The sequence below is a fragment of the Camelina sativa genome, chromosome 17 (genome assembly GCF_030686135.1).
Source record: "Camelina sativa cultivar CO46 ecotype springtype chromosome 17, ASM3068613v1".
NCBI classification, from domain to species: Eukaryota; Viridiplantae; Streptophyta; class Magnoliopsida; order Brassicales; family Brassicaceae; genus Camelina; species Camelina sativa.
In genome coordinates this window covers 13,522,811-13,547,109 of record NC_141896.1, presented here as the reverse complement: position 1 = coordinate 13,547,109, position 24,299 = coordinate 13,522,811, and the positions used below count along the sequence as shown (strand labels likewise).

The window sequence follows — 24,299 nt, the reverse complement described above, 5'->3', positions numbered from 1 at the left end:
CGTAATTCAGTTACTCTTTGATGACATGACAATTCGATGATGCTACCTGTTTGAGCATAAACGTAATTAGTTACGAGTTAGGTGTGATTCTATTTCGTTAACATGACAATTCGATGATGCTACTTGTTAAGCATTAACGTAACCAATGTGAGTTAAGTGTGATTTTGTTTTCTTAACATGACAATTCGATGTTCAGGTATGGTATTTGAGTTAAGTGTGATTTGGTCAGGTATGGCTTTTTTCTCCATAATTAAGCTATTATATTTGACGTTAAGTGGGAGGTAGACCGTCGGTTTGATAATCTGTGCAGGTTGTGGCTACAAAGTGGTTACCAACAGAATCATCAAGGCGAGGAGCAGATCAACCAACATGCGCTGTTCTATAAAAGCTTATGGCTGAAGGCTGAAGTAGACAGGTGTTTGATTGGTATACGAGACTTCTATTTCGAATCCAAATCTTTGAGGATACTAGAAAGGTGACAACAAATCATCCATAATACCCACTCTACATCCTTGAACTTTAAATTCATGAATGTACTGTGAAGGGCAGTTACATGTCAGATTGGTAAGGCTTGCCCAAGGTTTGCTTTTTTTATTTTATTTGCAGGTTGGCTTGTAAAATATCAAAGAAGAGCCTCAAGATCTCCAAAATTTCTGGATGGAGACTAGACTATTAAGGCATACAAATACTTTTTTCATGTGAAGTGGCTGACGCATATAATTGTGCAGAAGGATGAAGTTGGTGCTCCTTTAGGACCTTTACCTTTATTTGGTTTTATCTTACGGCCATGTCGATTCAAGAGAATGAACTGAACTAATTCTCATTGCTACTTCTAAAAGAATCAGTATACATGTATGTGTCGAATTATTTAAAAGGAGAGATAGAAACAAACCCTTTGTTATCTTTATGTTTAGCCATTTTGGCACATCTTGGAAACTATTTGGGAACTTGAATAAATGAATGATGAAATCTAGCTATATTGTGTGAAAGAACATAAAAAAAAAAAAAACATCATTATACCCTCATTAATTACTACTGTTGTTTTGTCGGCAAATTTTACCCATTTTTGAACCTTTTTTGAATAGCAAAAAAAATTCTCAAGGTGAACAGAAAACGTGAGGGCCAAATAGTCACCGAAACAAGGTGCGCAACTGCGCATAGCCCGACACTTGTGGTAATCCATAATCTTGGAAGAGTCAATAATGTCCCTTATCCATTTTGCTCTCATGTGGACACAAAGGTAAACTACCACCAAGTACCAACTAATTCACTTGCCCACACGACATGAACTTTGGGAAAAAACCTGTGGGATAAAGCATCTGGTTTCACTTTTAACTTGCGGCTTCTTTTATCAGCTTCTCTCTGTATATAACAAGACCCATCAAAATCTCATCTTCTTCATTATCTAACTTCACAACACACAACACAACTCTCCATTTTACAAAACTTAATAAACTAAAGAGCTTTCTCCATTCCAAAAACAAAAAAAAAACAAAAAAGATGAGTTCAACTAGCAAGCATGGTTGGTGGCAGCAAGCATCGGAGCCTTGGAAGCGTCCAAGGATCAATTAGGCATATGCCGGTGGAACTACTTGATCAGATCTGTGAATCAACGTATCAAGAACAACGTGAGATCCGCTTCTCAGGCGAACAGGTTCTCTTCTTCGTCGGCCACCGCTGCTGCCTCCGTTAATGATCACAAGGCCAAGCAAGCTGAGGAGTCTTTGAGGACGGTTATGTACTTGAGCTGTTGGGGTCCTAACTAATGGACCCATCCTTGGAAAATGTAACAATGATTCTGCTTGTACATAATAATGTTGATGAATTCAAATAGATAAATGAAATTTTTGATACAATTAACATTTTTTTTTTTTTTGCTCAACATCAACTAATTCATTCACCAAATAGATTCATACAATGTCTTTATCCACCAAGGATTTTAACCAACTTGGTACAACAGAATAAAGCCTAGGGTCATAATTCATAAAAGAAAGAGATTCCTGGGCTATTCTATCGGCACACTATTTCCTCCACGTTTTGAGAACACCACCTGAAACCTTTGAAAGCAACGAAGGAGAAGATGTATATCCTGCAAGATTGGTTACATCTTATCCTGCAAGATACAATTAACATTTTTGTATGGTGTCTGACAAAAAAAAAAAAGAAAAAACTGTACTACATGACAAATAACAAATTCAACAAAATAGTAAGTAAGCGAGTAGAGAGAGTAGTGTTACATAAATGGGCCAAATCCAATTAATGGGCCGGGCTGAGACTACGAGACGTCATCATCCCGAAACCAATCCCGTCGCCGTGGTTCTACCATGGCGATCCTGGCCATAGCCGCCCGCTTCCCTCTTCTCCTCCGGCTCACAGTCCCGTCTATCTCGCCTCCGTCTTCTGTTATCTACTATCGAAGAACTAATCCATCCGATGGATTCAGCAACCGGTTACGCTCGATCCTCCGTTATTCATCGTCCAACGGCGGCGGAAGCGGCAGTGGCGATTTAACCGGCGTTAACGATTCCGTCAGCGTTGTTTCGGATGTTCAGAGTCCTAATTACTTGAAGTATACGGATGAAGAGTTGATGAAGCAATGCAGATTAGAGACATTCAGAGTATCAGGACCTGGAGGACAACACCGGAACAAGCGTGACTCCGCCGTGCGTCTTAAACATCTCCCCACCGGAATCGTAGCTCAGGCAGTCGAGGATCGTTCACAGCACAAGAATCGTGCTTCTGCTTTGAATCGTCTTCGCACGCTTCTCGCCATCAAAGGTCTTGATTCTTCTCTCTCCCCAAGTTTCCATTCTTTGGAACTTTAACTTCTCTAATTTGATTCTAAATTTGCATTTTGTTTGTTATCAGTGAGGAACAAAGTGGACCCTTGATGCTTATGCTCCTCCTCCTGAGCTTCTTCAGATTCTACCTCCTAAGTCCACTATCAGAACTTCTTCTGGTTCACAGATTGGTCCCAACAATCCTAAATTTGTACCTGTATGATGAATCTTTTTCCTCGCTTTAGCTCTTCTTGCTCTTAGCTTCTCCTTTACTCAAGTACACACTTTTTGCTTACAGGGAATGCAAGCTTTGCTTGATGTTGTTTCTGCTTCTGACGGTTCTATAGCCGATTCTGCCAAATTGCTTGGGTAACAAATCACTCTTTGAATCTGTGATTCTCTAAAATCCAGTGTAGTTGTCTTTGGCCTAACTTTGAGTCAACCTTACTATTTGGTTTTTTGAAGTTTGAGCACTGGTGCCTTATCTCGTTTGATACTCTCCCATGATGGTCTTCGTATGGCAGTCAATAGCATGAGAGCAGCCAAGGTATTGTTTTTCTTTTTGTACCAATCCGAATCCTCTGTTATCAGGATTATGCCAATGATTTCTGGTCATGCTTTTTAATTTCCTTAGACTTTTATCTTGGGATAAAGAAATCTGAAACCATGGTTTTATTGGTTCTGCCTCCTGGAAACAAGTCTGTATGTAGATATGCTTGAAATGCATGCTTGCCTTCTTACTCCTTACTTCTACCGTTACTTTATCTATTCATAGGCGGTGGTTGCAGCATTATTTTGTAGCTTTGCCTTTGGTTTCAGTTGCTGTTGCTTAGTTTGGTGTATTGCCACAGTTATTCGAATTTTCAACATGCTAACTAGTTTCTAAATCGAATAACTTTTTTTTTTCTGAGCTTTCAGGGAATGAAGCCTCTCAAATAGTTGGGATGTATGGCCTTTGAAAGATGATGTGCAGGCCTTTGACGAGTTATATTTGGGTAGCTATTTCAGCACAATGACCACCATTTCATGCACCATATTTTGTATATAAAACAAAGGTGAAATGTTGAGTGCAGTCTTACATTTGTACTTCTACGATCATAAAAATAGTCACATATTTGAGAACGATATATTATAATAGGCTGTTCAAACGTTTGCAGTAAGTTTTTTGCAACTTTATTATGATTGTGTTGGAACCATTTTAGATTAGATATGTTCCTTGTTCTGTTTTTGTTTTTGTTTTCTCACCATTTAAGAAAATAAATTTCGTTGGTAATGTCAAGTTGAAGTGGCTATCTGGTATCTTCCTACCTTTCAGAATTCCATTGTTGTCTATATAAAGGGTTGTACCTTACACGATGAAGCACATGCAAGTTTTGTTTTCAATTGATAGTTACTTGCAGTAAGGGTATCTCCCTTTTGAAGATATGCTAATTACTTTGTGATATGGCAATCAAACAAACCTAGTGCCTCAGCTACTTGGGCTTAGTATGTATCTCTTTGTTTTCTTTTCTGATATTAGTTAGCTATTGAGTTTAGTTACACGTATATGACACGCTTAACATTTCGGTCAGCGGAACCAATGAAGAAAAACAGGTCACTGCCTGCAGGAATGTCCTCAGGTATATTGGACATTGAAAATAGAAAAAGGGTTTGATGCAGAATCAGATTCTTGTAGAATGAGGTTCTCTTCTTCCCCACACAGGAAAAGAAATAACTTTTGTGGAGTTGACTCTTGAGAAATGTTTGTTTATTCATTTTTATCCAGAAAACAACAAGAGTTAGAGCCTCGTTGGGTGCATTCTGACTCACTCCTTATATATTTTAAACATGGATCAGAATTCTGAAGGTCTGCTCGATAGAGCGAGATTCCTAGACTTCTGATGGAGCGAACAGCGACTATTCACCTTCCCTTTTATCTCTGCCTCTGGTATGTAGTGAATGATCAGCTTTGGCACATGCAAATTTCCAAAATTCTTATAGTGAATGATCTTTGGTAAAAAATCTCATGTTGATACCATAGTCACTCTGCTCTTAAATAAGAAAGCAGATACATATGTTTGTGGATGTTCTATTTTAGTCTTAAAGCTCTTCGAGCATCTCTCTAAAGTGAGTTTGACTTTCATGAGACCTAAGCCCTGTTTAATAATATTTGCAAGGATAATTCCTTACTTTAAGTTGAAAGAAAAGATCTGATTCCTCACCACTATTTCTTGGGGTATTTATTTCTTTTATTGGCAACTTTCTCCTCTTGTCTCTCCTGTCTAATCGTATAATCATGTATATATATAGACTTCACTACAGAAACAGTTCTAATAAGAGTCCCAACATCCAATAGTGTCATTTTTAGTCTGTAGATATCAATGAGGCTTGATTTATCTGCCAAGCTTCGGCAAGTTCTTGGCCTCGCCAAGGATCATGCATCTATTGGCAGAGCTATTGTACAAAACTACAATGAAAAAGCGTTTTTTGACATTGAAGTGGCAGTGGTTCGAGCCACTAGCCATGATGATTGTCCTGTTGATGACAAAACCATGCACGAGATACTTTTTCTTGTCTCCAACACTCCGGGCTCCATTCCTTTTCTTGCTGAGCAGGTCTCACGCCGTCTAGCCAAGACGAGAGATTGCTTAGTCGCCGGTAAAACTCTGTTTACTCTTCCACCGTCTCTTGCGTGGTAGCAGTCGAAGTATCGAGCAGCAATTGCATATTGCACACACCTCTGGTCATCTCCAAATAGGTTGCTGCTGGTTCATGATGAGCTCAGATCCTCCATCATTTGCTTTTCTGCAGAACTATGTAGCTTATCTCCAAGAAAGAGTTGGATGGATCATCAACCAAGCTGGTAAGCTCGAACCTGTTATGTCTGGTGGTACAAAATTTAGCCGTTACAAAGAGAAGTCCATGGATCTGGTGTTCCACATCTTACCGAAGTGCCAGGAGTTCATTGCACATGTGTTGAAGTGTTCACCAGTTAATAATGCCTGGCCTATCGATAACCTGGTTCAAGCAGCTACAGGCAACATCTTGAAAGAGAGTTTCCAAGTCTACATGACGTATTCCGATGGGATAGCCGCACTGGTTAACATGCTCTTTGATCTCTCAAGACCCGCAAGAGATTTAGCTTGCGGAATGTTGAAGAAAGCTTCTCAGCAGATTCAAGATCTCCGCGTACTATATGAAAAGTGTAGAGGATTCCCCGGTATGAAAAGCTTGGACTATCCATCTGTGCAAGCCATTACAATGGATCATATCATAGCACTAGAGGAATGCTCAAGCTATGGAGGCAAAAGAAATTTCTCTGTCTCCACCAACCTAAGTGATCCAATCACTTGCGATGAACGAAAACAAGAAAACCATTGCACGGATTTTTCATCGACTAGTCTTTTCTTATTTCCAGCGGAGACCAAAATCAGTATGGTTTGGGTTGTTTTTGACAGTGAAGATAGTGAAGAATCAGACAAGCTAGAAGAGAAAGCATAAGAATGTTGATCATTCATATTTTCAACAGGGAGTACAAGAAAGTTGCAGAAGGCAGAGGTAGAGGTCATTGATCAGAAGGCAGGTCTTTTATTCATGTTCCAATTAGAGAAACAATTATATAAATACTATTGTTATCAATTTACATAATAGCAACATATACATGGGTTCTCCGGGTTTTATATGATGATTTTGTGCATATCCGATTTGGTTAACTTATATTTTCAGCGTTACAAATTTAAAGAGCAAAAGAAAGGATAAGTAGTACACTTCAAACTTGTATTGTTAAGTCTTCTGATTCTAAAATTGGTACATTTAGTTGATATTGTACATTTAAGAATCAGAGAACTTATCAGTACAGTTTTGTTTTGTAGTAATGTATAGTTCGAACTTTGGAGTCTTTGGACCATGCAAAGCAGAATAAGACAATAACCAAAGAATAGGTAAATAAGCATACTGTTATGAATATAGAGTTTAGGGATAAAACTCTTGTGATTCTTATTGATTATTCCCAAGGTTACATGCATATATATAGTAGTGTACAAGTCTAGGCTTAAACCGACATAAGGAAGTAGTGGCCGAGTAAGGCTTCGGCTAATGGGCCGAAGGTGTGCGGACTGAGTATAACCAATGGACCGAGACTCCATGGATAATATGCGGGCCGGTCTAGTGAGTCCACTAAGTGTTTCACAACACTCCCCCTTGGACGAAGCGACCGTGCCTATGTTGGATGGGATCGACGCAATGTGCTTGGGGGTGCTGCCTCATTAAAACCTTACCAGGAAAACCCATTGGGACAAAACCTTGGTGAAGGAAAAAGAGTACAACACACATTGCTCCCCCTGTTCCAAACATCACTCTAAGTCCCTAAGTCTCCGCATCTCAATCTGGTGCGCGAGCTTCTTGAACGTTGTTGTCGGTAGCGATTTGGTGAAGAGATCGGCTGAGTTGTCACTTGACTGAACTTGCACTATAAGAACTTCTCCGGCCTTTTGTAGTTCATGTGTATGGAAGAACTTTGGTAATATGTGCTTCGTCCGATCTCCCTTGATGTAACCTTCCTTGAGCTGTGCGATGCATGCTGTGTTATCTTCATAAATTACGGTTGCCTCTTTGCTGTCTTCCAATCCACTGTCTGTCCGAATATGCTGAGTCATGGACCGCAACCAAACACACTCACGGCTGGCTTCGTGCATTGCTAGTATCTCTGCGTGATTTGATGATGTTGCTACAAGGGTTTGCTTCATAGAACGCCAAGAGATTGCTGTACCACCGTGTGTAAACACATAGCCTGTTTGTGATTTCCCATTGTGTGGATCTGATAGATAACCTGCATCAGCAAAACCAACTAAACCATCTTTGTTATAGTTAGTGTAATATAGACCATAGTCTGTCGTACCCTGTAGGTATCGCAGAACATGTTTTATACCATTCCAGTGTCTTATGGTCGGACAAGAACTATATCTTGCTAGGAGGTTCACGGCAAAACTTATATCCGGCCTAGTGTGGCTAGCCAAGAACATTAACGCTCCTATAGCACTGAGGTAAGGCACTTCAGGTCCGAGAACTTCTTCATCGACCTTCTTAGGAGCAAATGGATCTTTATTTACTTCTATGCTTCTCACAACCATGGGGCTAGTCAATGGGTGAGCTTGCTCCATATTAAACCTCTTTTCTGTATATGCCTTTTGATGCACAAGGATACCATTGTTTCTGTACTTAAGCTGCAATCCCAAACAGAATTTTGTCTTGCCTAGGTCTTTCATCTCAAATTCTTTCTTGAGATATTCTACAGTTTGGGCGATTTCCCCAGAGGTTCCAAAGATGTTCAAATCATCCACATAGACTGCTATTATCACAAATCCTTTGTTTGCAAACTTCTTAATAAATATACATGGACTGATGGGGTCATTCTTATAGCCTTTCTTTGCCAAAAATTCGCTAAGTCTATTATACCACATTCGACAACTCTGTTTCAGTCCATAAAGCGATTTGTTTAGCCTTATGCAGTACTGTTCTCGAGAACCACTCTTATCTTTGAGTTCTATTCCCTCTGGTAATCTCATATAGATTTCATTATCCAGTGGACCATATAAGTAAGCAGTTACAACATCCATTAACCGCAAATCCAGTTTTTCTCTTACAGCCAGACTAATTAGATATCTAAAAGTCGTTGCATCCATCACAGGGGAGTATGTCTCCTCATAATCTATTCCTGGTCTTTGAGAGAATCCTTGTGCTACAAGTCGTGCTTTGTATCTCACGATTTCATTCTTCTCATTTCTCTTTCTTACAAAGACCCACTTATGTCCAACTGGTTTAATTTCAGGTGTTATTGTGACAACCCGTCTCGCGAACCCCACTAGCCCACCGCTAGCTGCCCCAACGGACCGTCTGTGGACCCCACTAGCCCACCGCTAGCCGGCCCAACAGACCCCAAGCTGGCCCTGCAGGGCATCGATCCTAACCCCTCACCGGGCAAATGGAACTATTCATCCAAATCCACAGTAGGTTATTGGTGCGCCAGGCGTTCCTCGAACCCTGGTCCCCACCCTTTAACAACCTTCCCACAGGACAAGCTGTCACCAATTGATCTGCAGGCCATACGCATCAGGCCATCTAGTGAACACAAATATTCACCATCCCAACTATTAACGGGTCATGAGCCAGACATATCCCATCTCAAAACATTCGGTTGTGCCGTTTATGTACCGATTGCTCCACCACAGAGAACTAAGATGGGACCTCAGAGGAGGATGGGAATATATGTTGGATATGTGTCTCCCACCATCATAAAGTATCTCGAGCCACTCACAGGAGATTTATTTAAGGCCAGATACGCGGACTGTCAATTTATTGAGTCCGAATTCCCTGTATTGGGTGGTGAGACTAGCAAGCTGGTCAAGGAATTAACATGGAATCAAACATCTTTAAATTGGCAAGATCCTCGTTTTACTAACATTGGCATTTTTCATGGTGAGGTTTATGAAATATCTTTTATCTCTTAAAATAGTGTGGCTGGATCCACTGTCCACCACTAGTTCACTCATATCCTCAGCCATTTCTATATAAAACAACATTTGTGTTTTAACTCAATAAGGCAAATAATTTATAAAATAAATCCTTGAATTTAAACTAAATCAATTATCCAATACATAGAAATAAATCAAAGCATGAAACCATAGTTTTTAAACCAAAATAAAACCGAAAATCATTCATCCTCTTTAAGGAGATCGGAAGTCTCTAGGGAGTCATCATTCTCATGATCGAAGTCTCCTTCATCATCGAGATGCACCAAGTTAGCTTCTGGGTTTTTCTTCAAACTTTCTTGATATGCATCAATAAGATGTTTGGGAGTTCTGCAGTTTTCTCATCCAGTGGTTTGACATACCACATCGGTGACAAACCGATTTTGCCTTAGCTTGTGGCTTGGAGATACCACGACCTCTACCACCGCGTCCGCGGCTGGCTTGGCCTCCTCGACCACCACGTCCTCTGCCACCACGGCCACGGCCGTAGTGTCTCTCTCTGTGGACGTAGTTGGTCTCTTTGGGCTATTTAGGCTCCTTAGGCTCTGCAGGACTTTTCTTTCCCAAATCCACTTTGTGTGCTTCTGGTAATGGGGCTGTACCAGGAGGTCTCATGGCACTATTCATCAGCAACAGTTCATTGTTCTGCTCAGCTAGCAGTAACACCTCATTTAGTGCCCCATACTCGGCATACTTTGTTTGCCGGTATTGTTGCTGAAGAACCATGTTGTTAGGACTAAAGGTAGACAAAGTCTTATCGATTAGCTCCTTTTCTGTTACCACAGTACCACACAACCTAAGGACTGAGACAATCCTAAAAAGCTCAGAATTATATTCGTCCAGGGTTTTGAAATCCTGGATCCTTAGGTGTTTCCAATCATACTCGACCTTTGGAAGGAGCACCGTCTTTTGGTGCCTGTATCTGCATTTAAGCGTTGTCCAAAGGTCGAGAGGATCCTCAATGAATAGGTACTGGTTCTTGAGACTCTCAGCAATGTGGTGATGCATGTGCTGGATGCACTTATTCTTTTGCTTGTCTGAGGTCTTGACAAAGTTTAAGCTTGACAAAGTTTGGTGCAATTATCAATCAATCCGATTTTAAGCTTGACAAAGTTTGGTGCAATTATCAATCAATCTAACAATCCTAACAATCCGATTTTAAGTCTTAGGATTTAGGGAATTTAAAGTTTGTTAGATTGTATACTTGGATGTCTTAATGGTCCGATAGTTTTAAGGTTCAAATTCGGTCATAAGGTTTTGAGAAAGTTCGATATTGTTTACCTTAACACCAATAGGGTCTGACCGGATAGGATCTGGGAGCTAAAGACCTCAGATATATCACGAACCTTGAACCTCAAACAGCTTCCACGAACCACGAACTGCTTCCCGCGAACTCGAACTGCTTCCTGCGAACAACTCCTTGCGCACAAACTCACCCCCGAACCAAGTAACCACAAACCTCGATAGGGTTTTGAGAAGATCTCGATCACGAGCTAAGGATGCTCGTGTATCAACAGAAAGAACTTCGAGATCAAGAGAGAATCTCGAAGGAGATGAAGAACAAGAAGCGGTTTAGGGTTTTAGGGAAGAAGAAGAAATCGGCGGCTGCCTTAGGGTTTAGGATTAGAGGCTATCGTGCTGATAACGTGTTATGAATATAGAGTTTAGGGATAAAGCTCTTGTGATTCTTATTGATTATTCCCAAGGTTACATGCATATATATAGTAGTGTACAAGTCTAGGCTTAAACCGACATAAGGAAGTAGTGGCCGAGTAAGGCTTCGGCTAATGGACCGAAGGTGTGCGGACTGAGTATAGCCAATGAACCGAGACTCCATGGATAATATACGGGCCGGTCTAGTGAGTCCACTAAGTGTTTTACAACACATACCAAAAAAATCCAAAAATGGAGCATACTTCTCATCATGGGCCTGTATTGGGTCTTTTACAAAATACCAATTATGTGCATTAAGTATACTGACATGAAGTGTCTGGAACATTACAGAAGAGAAGACCTTTGAAGTCTTAAAACCAAGCTTTTGTGTCGAACATTCTCAATTTCTCTATAAAAAATTCCAGTAAATACAAAAGGAAAACAAATAAAGCGCAAGAGTGTTCGAGAATCTGCAGCATTATTCAGTTCATAAGACGCATCTATATATTGACCACAGACTTGCACCTTAACCCTCATAGAGAAGAGAACAAACATCAAGTAATAACCATTGTAACCACTCTCCATTTACCCCTTCTACAAGAAAAGCAAAACATGAAGCAAATCTATCTTCCTATGTTAGGTCTTTTCTTTTTAACTCTGTTCCTCGGAAAGATCAAAACAACTGAAGGGTCCTTGCCATCTGCATTCGACACTCCGGGAAGTCTACTAGCTGATCTCTGGCGAGATCGGTTTCCTGATCCTTTCAGAGTCTTGGAGCAAATCCCATTAGGTATTGAGAGGGATCAGAGTGTGGCTCTGTCTCCTGTACGAGTAGACTGGAAAGAAACACCAGAAGAGCATGTGATCAGGCTCGATGTACCAGGAATGAAGAAGGATGAGGTGAAGATAGAAGTGGAGGAGAATCGAGTTGTGCGAGTAAGCGGTGAGAGGAAAAGAGAGGAGGAGAAAGAAGGAGATCATTGGCATAGAGTTGAGAGGTCACATGGCAAGTTCTGGAGACAGTTTAGGATGCCTGATAATGTGGATTTGGACTCCGTCAAGGCCAAGCTTGATAACGGAGTACTCACCATTACCATCAACAAGCTTTCCCCAGACAAAGTCAAGGGTCCAAGGGTTGTTGACATTGCGTTCGAAGAGGATCAAACTGGCAAACTCAGTTCTGCTTAGTCACAAAAAGAACTCTGGTTGAATCCAGGATTGTGTTTGATGTCTGTAAAATCTGTGTAATCGAAAACGCTAATAAATTATATAAACACTTCTTTATCTTACACAAGAAAATGTTAGAAAGCGTAAAGATCATAACTAACGAGTACCGATGCATAGTATAAGAGATGATTGCCTGTCGCCATGTCTACTCTTCCATGGACCTGGAAAATCAAAAGAACACGCAAAATAGGGAGTTAACTAATACTTTCTAGCTGGAATCACAGATAAAAATCGCTTCATTACAACTAACAAGTGAGAGTGAAACTGAAAGACTTACTTTCTTAACAAGCAACATATTTTCTTCTGAGAATATCACCTAGAGTTCCTCTTCTTATACCACAGCATAGCACATATATCTAGTGAAAAAAATATTTTTTTGCAGGAAAGTTGGTTTTAGAAAGTAGAGTGCAGCTTTGTCAAGTCATATGGAGAATATAGGACCTTCCAAAAGTATCATAAAGAGATGAGGCTGTCAAGTATCATATATATCTCTATACTCTTTGGATGCGATTTGTCAAGAGAATAGAACTGATGGACCACTTCATCGATCTCAATCCAACTACAGCCTGGGGTTTTATAAGCATTTTGGTGCTTGATCCTCTTTCTAGCTTCGCGTGCCTCTTCCCATTTACCCATCTCTCCATATAAATTTGCCATCATAGCAATGTAACCTCCATTGTTAGGATTTAGAGCAACCAGATTTTTTAAAGCAACTTCAGCCAAATCCAAATGGCCATATTTCTTACAAGCATTGAGCAAAGATCCCCAAATAGCCTCATCTGCTTTCATCTTCATTGTGGAGATAGCTTCCAAAGCTTCTTCGAACTGACCAGCCCTGCCTAGAAGATCTATTAGGCAGCCATAGTGCTCAATCCTTGGCTCAATACCAAATCTTTTTGTCATGAGATCGAAATAAGCACGTCCTCTTGAAACCAAACCTCCATGGGTACATGCGTTGAGAAGACCGATAAAAGTAATGTGATCTGGTTTGATATGGTTACTGTTCAACTCTATCATTTCTTCAAACACTGCTATGGCTTCTTCGCCTCTACCATGGAGAGCAAAGCAATTGATCATAGAATTCCAAGCTGTTAAACTTTTCTTTGAGCTCATCTTAAAAACAGAGCTTGCTTCCTCCAAGTGACCACATTTTCCATACAAATCGACCAAAGAATTCGAAACAAATACATCAGAGGAAAGATCACGACGGTATGCGAAAGCATGAATCCCTCTAGCCAGCTGAAGCGTACCAGTTTGAGCACAAGCGGAGAGGACACAAACTAAAGTTACCTCATTAGGACGAATATGAGGCTCATTGATCATCCTTCTAAACAGAGAAATAGCTTCAACGAAAAGACCATTCTGAGTACAAGCAGCAAGAATAGCGTTCCAGGAAGGAACATCACGGTCAGGCATATCTTCAAAGAGAGCAACAGCATTGGAGATATCACCAGACCTAGCATACCCAGAAAGCATAGCAGTCCAGGAAACAACGTTTCGGTCAGACATTTCGTCGAACAGTTGTCTTGCAAGAGGAATGTGAGAAACAGAGGAAGCGTAGGAGTGAAGAAGAGCAGTTTGAACAACGACATAGAGATGAAACCCGGATTTAAACAAGTGGGTATGCACCAAAGGAGTTGAAAAAGCAGAGGAGAGATGTGGCGTAGACTTGAGAACAAGTGGGTAGATGAAGTGATTAGGACGAGGATAAGAACGAGTAACCATAAGACGAAAGAAGGAGAAAGCTGAGTAAGCATGAAGTGGGAGAGAAGAAGAGTAAGCAGTTAAAACGGCGGCGTAGAGATGCGTATTGGGGTAAGAGAAACGATCAAAGATAAAGCGAGCGTAAGAGAGGTTACAGAGACGAAGAGTACAAAAACGAAGAAGCTTAAAACAGAGGAAAGGTGAATCCTTTAGTCCCGAAACTATCAGAAAGTTCTGAACTTGCTTCAGATGATTCAAATGCGTCGACTTTGAGATCGCGGCGGAGACGAATTGATTCAGTAATTGCTCCGCCATATGTGACGACGACGGCGCGTGGAGGTAGGAAGAGAATTGTGTTACACGTGTCCCCATGTGCACGCACTTCCACCAAACGTGAAGAGAGAGAGAGAGATGAGAAGATAGATGTGTGTGCTTCGTCTTTTTTCTCTCCGAGTCTATCGTTTTCTCTTTCGTCTTCACTTTTCTCCGTTTTTATCGTCTCCTCCTTCCTTCCTTCCTTCTCCAAATTGATGGATTTAAGGTTTCCCCACTTCGATCTCTAATCTCTAACCTAACGCTTCTTCATTAAATTCTTCAGACAGATTACAATAACATATATATATATAAGACACACACACACACACACACACAAAAAAAACATCATTGAAGCTGATGCAGACAAGACATATCTCTTTGATTCCGATCTCGTGTCTGGGTTTTTGCGTTGCTGATTCTGTTTTGTCTGTTTGACACATACTTACATACATATATACATACACATCTCTGTTTTTTTGTTATCAAATCAATTCAAATGTCTGGAATTTGGAGATGGAGGAATCTAAAGTCTCTAGCTTTCCATGCTCGTTCTGTTTCACCTCTTCAAACGCGTCTTCATTCTCTTGAATTGGGATCATCATCGCCTCGTCGCCGTATTCAAGAACGATTCAAATCGGAACAAGGTGGCGGAGGAGATGATTTTCCGGTACCCGTGACACGACGGAAGTTGAGAGCAGAGCCGAATTGTCCACGTTGCTCAAAGCAAATGGATCTTCTCTTCTCCAACCGTCAGTTCCCTTCTTCTAATCTTCTTCAACGCCCTGATGAATCTGATTCCTCCTCCGGCGACGGCGACGGAGATAATAAAACCAGTTTCCAGTCTGTTAATTTCTGTCCGACTTGTAAAACTGCTTATGGATTCAACCCTCGTGGTGTCTCACCTCTTCAAGGTACCTTCATTGAGATCGGTCGTGTTCAATCACCAACTACGAACAATACTACTACTACTACTTCCAAATCCACTAGGAAACAACAGCCACATTCAAAGGATCCAAATCAAGGATTCAATTACAGAAACAAGCTTAGATCTTCATTTTGGGATACACTCAGATCTTACGGTGCTGAGCCACCTGAAGATTGGTCTCCTCCTCCTCCTCCTCATCCTCCTCATCCTTTGAACGCTTCTCCTCCTCCTAACAACATTGCTCCACCCACTAACGGTGCCGTCAAAATGGATCCTTCTCCTTTACCCGATCCAGCTAATGACGTTAGTCGATGGGGTGGAGCTAGTTTAGGCAGAGACTTTCCTACTCCCAAGGAGATTTGTAAATGGCTTGACAAGTTCGTCATTGGCCAAAGCCGTGCCAAAAAGGTTCTTGTTTTTCACCAAAACATTGAATATACTGATCATGTTCTGCCATCAGTTTTGTTACTTAGCAGTACTTACGACATGGTGGTTTTGACTTTGATCGTAGGTGCTCTCTGTCGCTGTTTATAACCATTACAAGAGAATATATCATACCTCTATGAAGAAAGGGTTGGTTCTTTCTCATCCATTGTTGTTGATTCACCTGGCTTAGTTACATGATCGGACGAATTACACCGTTCAGTCTGTTATGGTTTATTGTGTGTATAAAGGGTTTGTGTTGGAAGCTGACATTGTGGACCTTGAATACTAGGTCAGCAGCACAACCAATTGATGATGACGATAATGTAGAATTAGATAAGAGCAATGTTCTCTTGATGGGGCCTACTGGCTCTGGTATGAACTTGCGTGTTTGTGATCATATTATATTCTTTACTTCTCATATGCAATCTCCCTGCTAGCTATGACATGATTGTTTATTTGATTCTTGAACAATAGGGAAGACATTACTTGCAAAGACTTTAGCTCGGCTTGTAAATGTTCCTTTTGTCATTGCTGATGCAACTACACTGACTCAGGTAACTTCTTGATTTTCAATACATACAATGATTTGGGCTGGTGATCTTTCAATGGCTTTTTTGGAATCTAAATTAAACGTATTAGCCTAATACTATTAGGTAATAGGTGTAGCTCTTGGAATCATGATTTCATATGTTGATCTTTGATCTAGCTGTTGTATGGTGTCTTTACAGGCTGGTTATGTTGGTGACGATGTTGAATCAATCCTTCATAAGCTATTAACGGTACCATTTCTTATTAAGACGCGATTAATATTCCCAGAACACTTTTTTATCTTGTTGGTTTTAAAAGATTCCCTTATGCCTTGTAGGTCGCTGAGTTCAATGTCCAAGCAGCACAGCAAGGAATAGTCTACATTGATGAAGTTGATAAGATAACGAAGAAGGTCAGTATGCATTACATGATTACTCCTAAACTCAATAAGAACAATATAATTAGGCTTTATGCTTACTGGATTCTTCCTTCTGCAGGCTGAGAGTTTAAACATTAGCCGGGATGTTTCTGGTGAAGGTGTCCAACAGGCACTTTTGAAATTACTAGAAGGCACTGTAAGTGTATTGCTTTCTTACACTTTTGATGCATCTGTTGGAATCATTCTTCATTAGACATGAGGCACTTGCATAGTGTGAGTTATAGTGAAGTCTCTATAATTGATCCTCATTAAAAGGTCTTCGCAATATACCACAGGAGAGACTGGAAAGTTATTAATAAGACATTTGATAAATGCCACTTTACATAAATTACTAATCCATTTACACATATGTGTTACTTCTGAGGCTCTTTCTCCAGAAGATAATTTTTCTGGAATCAATCTTTGCTTCTTTATTGATCATTGGATCTTCTTCTGTTCTTTTTTTCCAGATTGTGAATGTTCCAGGAAAGGGAGCAAGGAAGCATCCACGGGGTGACCATATACAGGTTTAGAACTAGTATTTTATCATTGACCTATAATCCTTGACGCATCTAAAGGTGTTGTAACTGATATTATCCCATTGATATTGCTGGATGTGCTATGATGTACAGATAGACACAAAAGATATTCTCTTTATCTGTGGAGGAGCATTTGTTGACCTTGAAAAGACCATTGTTGATAGGTAATTCATTATGCTTCCTTTTTGTAGAACATACATTAGCGGTTCTGTATTGACTTTGATCAGCATCTCAATTGTTATGCCAGACGACAAGACTCATCAATTGGTTTTGGAGCTCCTGTTCGTGCGAACATGGCTACCAGTAGAGTGACCAGTGGTGCAATAACGTCATCTTTGCTAGAATCGGTAATTACTAAAAAGATTTTCTTTCCCTATGTAAGGCACTTCTCATTCCTGGAAAAAGCTTTAGTTTTGGAATGCTGGCTGCATTTCAGGTTGAGAGTGCCGATCTGACAGCATATGGCCTTATACCGGAGTTTGTAGGACGCTTTCCCATATTAGTTAGTTTGTCAGCTCTAACAGAAGACCAGCTCATTCGGGTAAATTTCAAAATTTTCCATAGCTTATATGATTTGCTGCTCCACTACACCTTCTGAATAGCTAATATTTCCTTTGTTTTCCCCCTACAGGTGCTAGTAGAACCCAAAAATGCTCTTGGGAAACAGTACAAAAAACTATTTAGTATGAACAACGTACGTTCCCTGGAAATATACACTAACCAAGATTTGCATGCAAAAAGTATTTCAATTTTAAGTTTAAACTTGACCTTGTTGTCCCTGACTGCATGATCTGGTTCAAAATTTTCAGGTAAAGCTGCATTTTACTGAGAAAGCGCTTGAGATAATTTCCAAGCAAGCGATGGTGAAGAATACAGGTGCGAGGGGACTAAGAGCCTTACTTGAAAGCATTCTTACTGAAGCCATGTTTGAGGTACTTCAGCTACCGCAAGTAGTGTTTAGCTCCAAAATGACTCTTGCCTTCACACTTCTTTTTTAATATTTTTTTCTCAGATTCCAGATGATAAAAAAGGAGATGAAAGAATCGACGCGGTTATTGTAGATGAGGAATTAACAGGCTCAGAAGTCTCTCGTGGTTGCACAGCAAAAGTACTTAAAGGAGACGGGGCTTTTGAGCGGTACCTCAGTGAGAACAAGTCGAAAGATGCTACAGAGGCAACGGTATGACTGTAAAATCATTTATTGTCTGCTCCTTGAGTCGATATAAATTCGTTACGTGGCAGTTGATGTCAGATATTTACTCTTCTGAATGTGTGTTGAATAAGCGCTAGTACTTATGTTTGTTACCAACACAAGTCGCATCTGTTTCTTTACTACACGTTACGTGTGTCTGCAATTGGCTATAATGACTACTCAGACCTGATGGGCGTAATTTGCAGGTTGACGAAGCGAGGGCAATGCGGTTGTAAAATATAATAAGAGAGAAGGGCTTTAACATGCAGAGTTTCTTGATTATTTTGTAAAGAACAGCATTCATAAAAGTGCAAGAGGATGTTTATCCGCTTTGTACAATAAAAAATTGGAAAAAGTTGAAATTGTTACATAGAAAGAAAAATAGGACCGTGTAAAACATATGTAATTCTTTTACTTCAAATAACAAAAGTGTTATTAGTTTTGTCAGTTCATGTTGTTTCTCTAAGTTTCTGCAGATCACCAATCAAGAAAGGTTGTTATATCACTCTATGAACAAATCAGATTTGATTATTTTCCCTATAAAGTATCTACAACTTTGCTCTCCATCAGTTAGTTACTGCAGATAAACTTGAGCTTGTCATTCATTACAGATACAGCCACTTTCCCTTTCTCCGTGTTTCGATTAATAAGAAACACACAGCCTCAATCATCACTAATGGAAAATCTTGGCTTGCTTGATGAGCATAGCTGCACCTCATGCTGTTAAAGTAGTGTTAACACTATTCTTCTTCAGTATTCGTGACAAGCATATGTCTCCAGACTCAAAATCATTACCAAACTGAAAACAGAGCACTCTGTATCATCTATCTGCTAATCATACTAACGAATGTCGTACTACTGTATGTTTTTATTAATTAGATATACCAAACTCCATGGAGGCAGCAAAGAGGAGACAATTAATGGGGTCAGCGTCTGAAAGGGATCCTTCCGCAAATTGGTCTCAAGGAGACTCTATCCGCATTTGTGGCGGGTCGGGAAATCAAAGATAATTATTTTGCTAGCACCAAGAATTAATTCTTCCAGGCATTGATTAGCTGATGAAAAGACTCTCTTATGCTCTGTATTAATTAAGCAAGGTAATGTGTAACAAAAGGCATGTCAAACCGTTAATGGAACCCCCCTCGTATGATGCAGTAAAACTCAGTTCTAAGCTTAAGAGGATTGGATTAATTCTGTGTGAACTTTGAGATTAGATTAATCGACTGATTAAAGAGCCCGTTTAAGGCTTTACATAGAAGAGTATTTTATACTATGTACATCGCAGCCACTAAACACAAAAGTGACTCGTTTAACTCCTGTTGAGACCATCTTGGACCCAATCGAGTCGGCCATATGCAAACTCCTCCAGATTCTTGGCGAACGTCAGATTTGGAATTTTGCATCTCTGATGTCAAGAAACTTGTCGATCCGTCAGCGTCAATTGGGACCCCAACAACTCAAGTACATGACCGTCCGGAGTGATTCCTCAGCTTGTTTCGAATTACTGACGGGAGTAACGGCGGCGGAAGCGGAGGAGGAGGAGGAGGAGGAGAATCTCGTGGTGTGAGAAATGGGTCTGACGTTGTTACGGAGATGATGATTCATAGAACGGAGAACGTAGTTCCACCGACAGACGCCTAATTGATCTTTTAATGCCTCAACGACTCCAATGCTCGCTGCCACCATCCATGTCTTGCTCGTAGCACTCATCTTCAGATTATTGCTTTGCTTTGTTTGATTTTTTTTTCTTTTAGATTTGATGTTTGTGAAGTATTTTTTGCCGATGAATTAGAATTGGAATCGACGGGGTTGTTTTATACTACTAATAGAACAGAAAAACAGACAAAACTGCCGCAAAGTCCAACTGAACAAAAGAGAAAAAACTAGATGCCTTGAGTTGCTGGTTTTGCTACATGTCGATGATTTTGAATGACCTTTCTGCCCTGCGTAGACTGTGCATTGCTCACGGGTTAGAGACAAATTAACGGAGGGGTAAAAGTGAACTTTTGCAGATCCAAGATATTACCACGGTTCTAGCAATCCGGCAACTGGTTTTGGAGACCACGATCGATGATGGTTCGCCCCCCCCCCCACCTTACTCACCTTAAAGTGGTCTTCCCAATTTGGTCTCGTGTAGTCAGTTTTCATTTAAATGTTTGAACACTGTCTAATTATTTTAATGGTAGGAAAAAACAGATTGGATATCCATTTGTTTATTTTATTACTAATTATTTAAATCTTCTAAAATATCCTCCTTAATTAACACATTTTTCGTAATTGACATTTACCACTATTAATTTACCACTATTAATTGCCTAAATTCTTTAAGTTCGTACTAAAATTACTTTTTTTTTTTTTCTTATATATTACTCATCTCAACTCTTATCCACTATTGTTCATTTTGATATTGAAATAAACATCCATTATTATAACACAACGAGAAAGATATAAGAAGCTACAGTAATCCCTTAGCGATTTTCTTTTTCATATGCCACAAGAAAATGGATTGTAAAAGTTTGTGTTTATTTATAAATTATCTTTTTTTAATAAAATGGAAGTACATAATATAGTTTTTGTATACTTTATATTTTAAATAAATGGTTACAAATATGTTATAGATAGGTTATAGATTAATTCATATATTAATATTAATGATTACACCTAAATATTAGGGATATTCTAAATTGATAATTGATACATTAATGATAACAAATAAAATCATGGATATTCCAAACTGTATTTTTAAAAGATTTTAGTCCTATATCACATTGTTTCCAAAGATCTTTAAACACAATATTACAAATTTATTTTCCACAGATTTTATCGATAGACCACAACGTTAACCAAAGATAGATTACGAAATTGATAGATTGATTGGTTACAAGTTAAATAGTAGGTTACAAGATAGATTATAAAATAAAATTTAACCAGTGTTATAGCACGGTACTTATATAGAATCATTAACAATATAAAACTTTCAAAATATGTATTTCTTTTCAAGTTTTCATATTTAGCATATAATTTTATTGCATAATGTTTTATCCAAAAAAAACTTTTAAAAACAATCATATAAATTATATTTTGTATTTATAAATAAAATGAATTTCAACCCGTGCTCTCTTAATCTAGTAGTAATTAAAAGGGTTTACTGGTTCATTGATTTTAACTGATTTGGAAACATGGTAGGTTAGTAGGTAAGACTTAGAATAACTTAGATTGTACGACAATTAGAAACATAATACTTTAGAATTTAATAATTTCATTTCATTGTTCATAAAAAAATCGACTTGTGGGTTTTTTAAGTTATTAAGAAGTTTCCCCAACACTCAATGTTGAGATAATCTAGCGCAAATCGTCGTAATTTACCGAGATGAACTCGTGTTTCCCTTCATCATAATTCATACGCAAAGACAAATGGTGGATGGGAAATATTATATGCCACTTTCAGAAAAAGTTCTGAAAGACATCACTACCACTCCAAAGACCTGCCCGTTAAAGCGTTCCAAACCGACCATCACAACATGATCTCTACTCTCTACAATCAAGTATGAATTGGAATACCTGAAGTTATCCTTCACTATGTGCTAATATCAACATGCTCTTCTGTATAGTTTTCTTGTTCAAGCCTTTGTAATTAGTAATTTATTCTTCAAAAAGAAATATATAAAAATAGTAAAGAGTAGTTTGAACCAATAGTAAAAGTCCCAAAATTAGTTTCTATTTAAATTGACCAAACATTATGTACAAAGTACAAAGTAGTAATCACTTTTGCAACTTCTATATGACAAATCAAATGCGTCATCTATTTGCATCCCCAAAACCCCAAGTAGTAATCATTTTGCAACTTCTCGATCCTGTCTCAGTTAGTTAGGACCCCAACAGCTCAAGTACATAACCGTCCTAAGAGACTCCTCAGCTTGCTTCGTCTTAACATCATCCTTAACAGAAGCTACAACGGCGGTGGTAGTCGAAGAAGAGAATCTGTTCGCTTGAGAAGCGGATCTCACGTTGTTCTTGATACGTTGATTCACAGATCTGATCAAGTGGTTCCACCGGCATATTCCTAATTGATCTTTGGACGCTTCCAAGGCACCGATGCTTGCTGCTACTAACCATGCTTTGCTCGATGAACTCATCTTTTTTTTTTTTTTTTTTTTTGATTTTTTCTTGTTTGATTGGAGAAGTTAAACTCTTTTGCTTTCTTGTGAATTGTGTGTATTGTGAAGTACTGAAGTTTGAAGATGAGAATGGATGAGTTTGTTGTTTATATAATAAGAGAAGTGTAGGCTGTGTAGCAGCTGGTTAGAGTCAAAACCAGATGCTGTCTCCCACTGGTTTTGTCCCAAGTTTATGTCGTCTGAGGCTACTTAATTTACCATTGTGTCCGCATAAAAACAAACTTGATCAGGGATAATGTTGTCTTCTAATAAATCCTGGATTAGTTAGATTTTATTTTATTACAACAACTATGCGCACCTGGTTTCGGTTATCTACATGTCATTAGAGACACATCCACCTCCTCTTTCTTCGTGACACAACCTCATCATCATCACTTACCTTAATGGAAAAATCTTGGCTTTACACTATTATAGTACTACGTTATTTTGACAAGCATGTCTCCAGGCTCATCATTGCCAAACTGAAAACAGTGCACTCTGTATCATCAATCTGCTAATCATACTAACGAATGTGAAATGTTTATAAAGTTTATATTCCTAGCTGATTATAAAACAAACTCCATGGAGTCGGCTGATAAGCCTCATTACGTCTATACAAGAAAGAAATACAGAGGAGCAGCATGTGTGTGTGGATAAAGAAAGGAACATTTGAGAGTTAAAAAAAAAAAGAGAGATGATTGTATATAAGATTTGCAAATACATTAGTCTCTTTATGTTGTTTGTGTGAAACTACAGAGATGTATGAATCTTTTGAGAGAGAGAGAGAGAGAGAGAGAGAGAGTTATGATCTAGCTCCGTCTAGAAGCTCTTTCGTAAACACTGTAACGGTTCATTCATGGTTAATACAGAGGATCACTTCTTTTTCCTATCATCGGTAAAGGAGACAATCAATGGGGTCATAGACTAATCATAACTGTGCTTAGTTGCAGCAGGTAACTAGAATCAAGATGAATTCAGTTATGTAATCTTTGAGATTAGATTAATCGATTGATTAAAAGAGCCGATTAAGGCTTTTTTATAAGTATAGATGATAACAGTAGATAGTTTCCATATACAATGCAGCCACTAAACGAAAATGACTCTTTTAACTCCTTTTGATACATTAAAACAAGCAATTATCAATTTTGAATGGAGTACAGAGGCTCAACAGGGTCTTTCTTTACCATCAAGTTATCGGAAGACACGTAATTATCAATTTTGATTTTCACTAGTTGACAGACAACCCTTTCTTATGTAAGTTTATTTTTGTTCAAGCCCCTTGTAACTTACTATTATTCATATAAATATACTAGACTAAGAGTAGTTTGAAAGAAATAGTAAAAGTCTTTTGAGTTGTATATATACACACATGATAAAACTTTATAGCAGCATCGCAAATCCATCTTCTATTAGAATCATGAACAATATGTACAAGCTATCATTATGCATCCATCCATCTACTAGCTAGACAACGAATCCTGTCATATAATTTGCATCGCAAAAACAGTGCTAACAAGAGATCCTGTCTCAAACTAGTTAGGACCCCAACAGCTCAAATACATAACCGTCCTAAGAGACTCCTCAGCTTGCTTCGTCTTAACATCATCCTTAACGGAAGCTACAACGGCGGTGGTAGACGAAGAAGAGTATCTGTTGGCCTGAGAAGCGGATCTCACGTTGTTCTTGATACGTTGATTCACAGATCTGATCAAGTAGTTCCACCGGCATATGCCTAATTGATCCTTGGACGCTTCCAAGACTCCAATGCTTGCAGCTACTAACCATGCTTTGCCCCTTGAACCCATCTTTTTTTCTTTCTTTCTTGATTGGAGAAGTTAAAATCTTTTGCTTTCTTGTAAATAGTGAATTGTGTGTATTGTGAAGTTTGAAGATGAAGAAGATAAGAACGGAGAGGAGTCTGTTTATATA

At 39.1% G+C, this 24,299-nt stretch overlaps 6 protein-coding genes, 1 non-coding gene and 2 pseudogenes across 10 annotated transcripts; 5 read left to right on the top strand and 4 right to left on the bottom strand.

The window, feature by feature from the left end:
- The first annotated feature begins 1,284 nt into the window (after nucleotides 1-1,284).
- Nucleotides 1,285-1,856, top strand: LOC147923678 (uncharacterized). The gene is made up of 2 exons (XM_087496515.1): nucleotides 1,285-1,305; nucleotides 1,515-1,856. Exons 1-2 carry the CDS (start codon nucleotides 1,285-1,287, stop codon nucleotides 1,764-1,766), a joined length of 273 nt encoding a protein of 90 aa, XP_087352641.1. The 3' UTR covers nucleotides 1,767-1,856.
- Nucleotides 1,857-2,259: 403 nt separating this feature from the next.
- On the top strand, nucleotides 2,260-3,956 carry LOC104757692 (uncharacterized). The gene is made up of 5 exons (XR_015587338.1): nucleotides 2,260-2,778; nucleotides 2,869-2,997; nucleotides 3,079-3,149; nucleotides 3,246-3,327; nucleotides 3,699-3,956. It is a non-coding gene; the product is annotated as an uncharacterized LOC104757692 (transcript).
- Nucleotides 3,957-4,913: 957 nt separating this feature from the next.
- LOC147923677 (putative clathrin assembly protein At1g33340 pseudogene) lies at nucleotides 4,914-6,456 on the top strand (annotated as a pseudogene).
- A 4,866-nt stretch (nucleotides 6,457-11,322) lies between these two features.
- On the bottom strand, nucleotides 11,323-14,683 carry LOC147923676 (pentatricopeptide repeat-containing protein At1g33350). 2 transcript variants are annotated; one of them, XM_087495452.1, is made up of 3 exons: nucleotides 12,444-14,683; nucleotides 12,274-12,327; nucleotides 11,323-12,179 (listed from the first exon to the last, which is right to left on the bottom strand). In XM_087495452.1, the coding sequence occupies exon 1, from the start codon at nucleotides 14,240-14,242 to the stop codon at nucleotides 12,620-12,622; it is 1,623 nt and encodes a 540-aa protein (XP_087351578.1). In that variant the 5' UTR covers nucleotides 14,243-14,683; the 3' UTR covers nucleotides 11,323-12,179; nucleotides 12,274-12,327; nucleotides 12,444-12,619. The 2 variants fall into 2 exon arrangements, with proteins under 2 accessions (XP_087351578.1, XP_087351579.1); XM_087495453.1 differs by having other exon boundaries at nucleotides 12,268-12,327; nucleotides 12,444-14,470.
- LOC104757697 (22.0 kDa heat shock protein pseudogene) lies at nucleotides 11,552-12,238 on the top strand (annotated as a pseudogene). Its single transcript, XR_015586858.1, has one exon. The product of XR_015586858.1 is annotated as a 22.0 kDa heat shock protein pseudogene (transcript).
- LOC104757694 (CLP protease regulatory subunit CLPX3, mitochondrial) lies at nucleotides 14,322-18,660 on the top strand. 2 transcript variants are annotated; one of them, XM_010480454.3, is made up of 15 exons: nucleotides 14,322-15,518; nucleotides 15,622-15,683; nucleotides 15,826-15,908; nucleotides 16,011-16,090; nucleotides 16,265-16,315; nucleotides 16,402-16,476; nucleotides 16,562-16,639; nucleotides 16,953-17,009; nucleotides 17,115-17,185; nucleotides 17,269-17,368; nucleotides 17,458-17,562; nucleotides 17,653-17,715; nucleotides 17,831-17,953; nucleotides 18,034-18,201; nucleotides 18,420-18,660. In XM_010480454.3, exons 1-15 carry the CDS (start codon nucleotides 14,682-14,684, stop codon nucleotides 18,447-18,449), a joined length of 1,983 nt encoding a protein of 660 aa, XP_010478756.2. In that variant the 5' UTR covers nucleotides 14,322-14,681; the 3' UTR covers nucleotides 18,450-18,660. The 2 variants fall into 2 exon arrangements, with proteins under 2 accessions (XP_010478756.2, XP_087351577.1); XM_087495451.1 differs by lacking the exon at nucleotides 18,420-18,660 and having other exon boundaries at nucleotides 14,677-15,518; nucleotides 18,034-18,207.
- Nucleotides 18,661-19,404: 744 nt separating this feature from the next.
- LOC109130022 (uncharacterized) lies at nucleotides 19,405-20,030 on the bottom strand. The gene has a single exon (XM_019239189.2). It carries the CDS (start codon nucleotides 19,921-19,923, stop codon nucleotides 19,651-19,653), a length of 273 nt encoding a protein of 90 aa, XP_019094734.2. The 5' UTR covers nucleotides 19,924-20,030; the 3' UTR covers nucleotides 19,405-19,650.
- A 1,883-nt stretch (nucleotides 20,031-21,913) lies between these two features.
- Nucleotides 21,914-22,461, bottom strand: LOC109130021 (uncharacterized). Its single transcript, XM_087495450.1, has one exon. The coding sequence runs from the start codon at nucleotides 22,347-22,349 to the stop codon at nucleotides 22,077-22,079; it is 273 nt and encodes a 90-aa protein (XP_087351576.1). The 5' UTR covers nucleotides 22,350-22,461; the 3' UTR covers nucleotides 21,914-22,076.
- A 1,288-nt stretch (nucleotides 22,462-23,749) lies between these two features.
- Nucleotides 23,750-24,275, bottom strand: LOC147923675 (uncharacterized). The gene has a single exon (XM_087493942.1). It carries the CDS (start codon nucleotides 24,173-24,175, stop codon nucleotides 23,903-23,905), a length of 273 nt encoding a protein of 90 aa, XP_087350068.1. The 5' UTR covers nucleotides 24,176-24,275; the 3' UTR covers nucleotides 23,750-23,902.
- Between the last annotated feature and the right edge of the window lie 24 nt (nucleotides 24,276-24,299).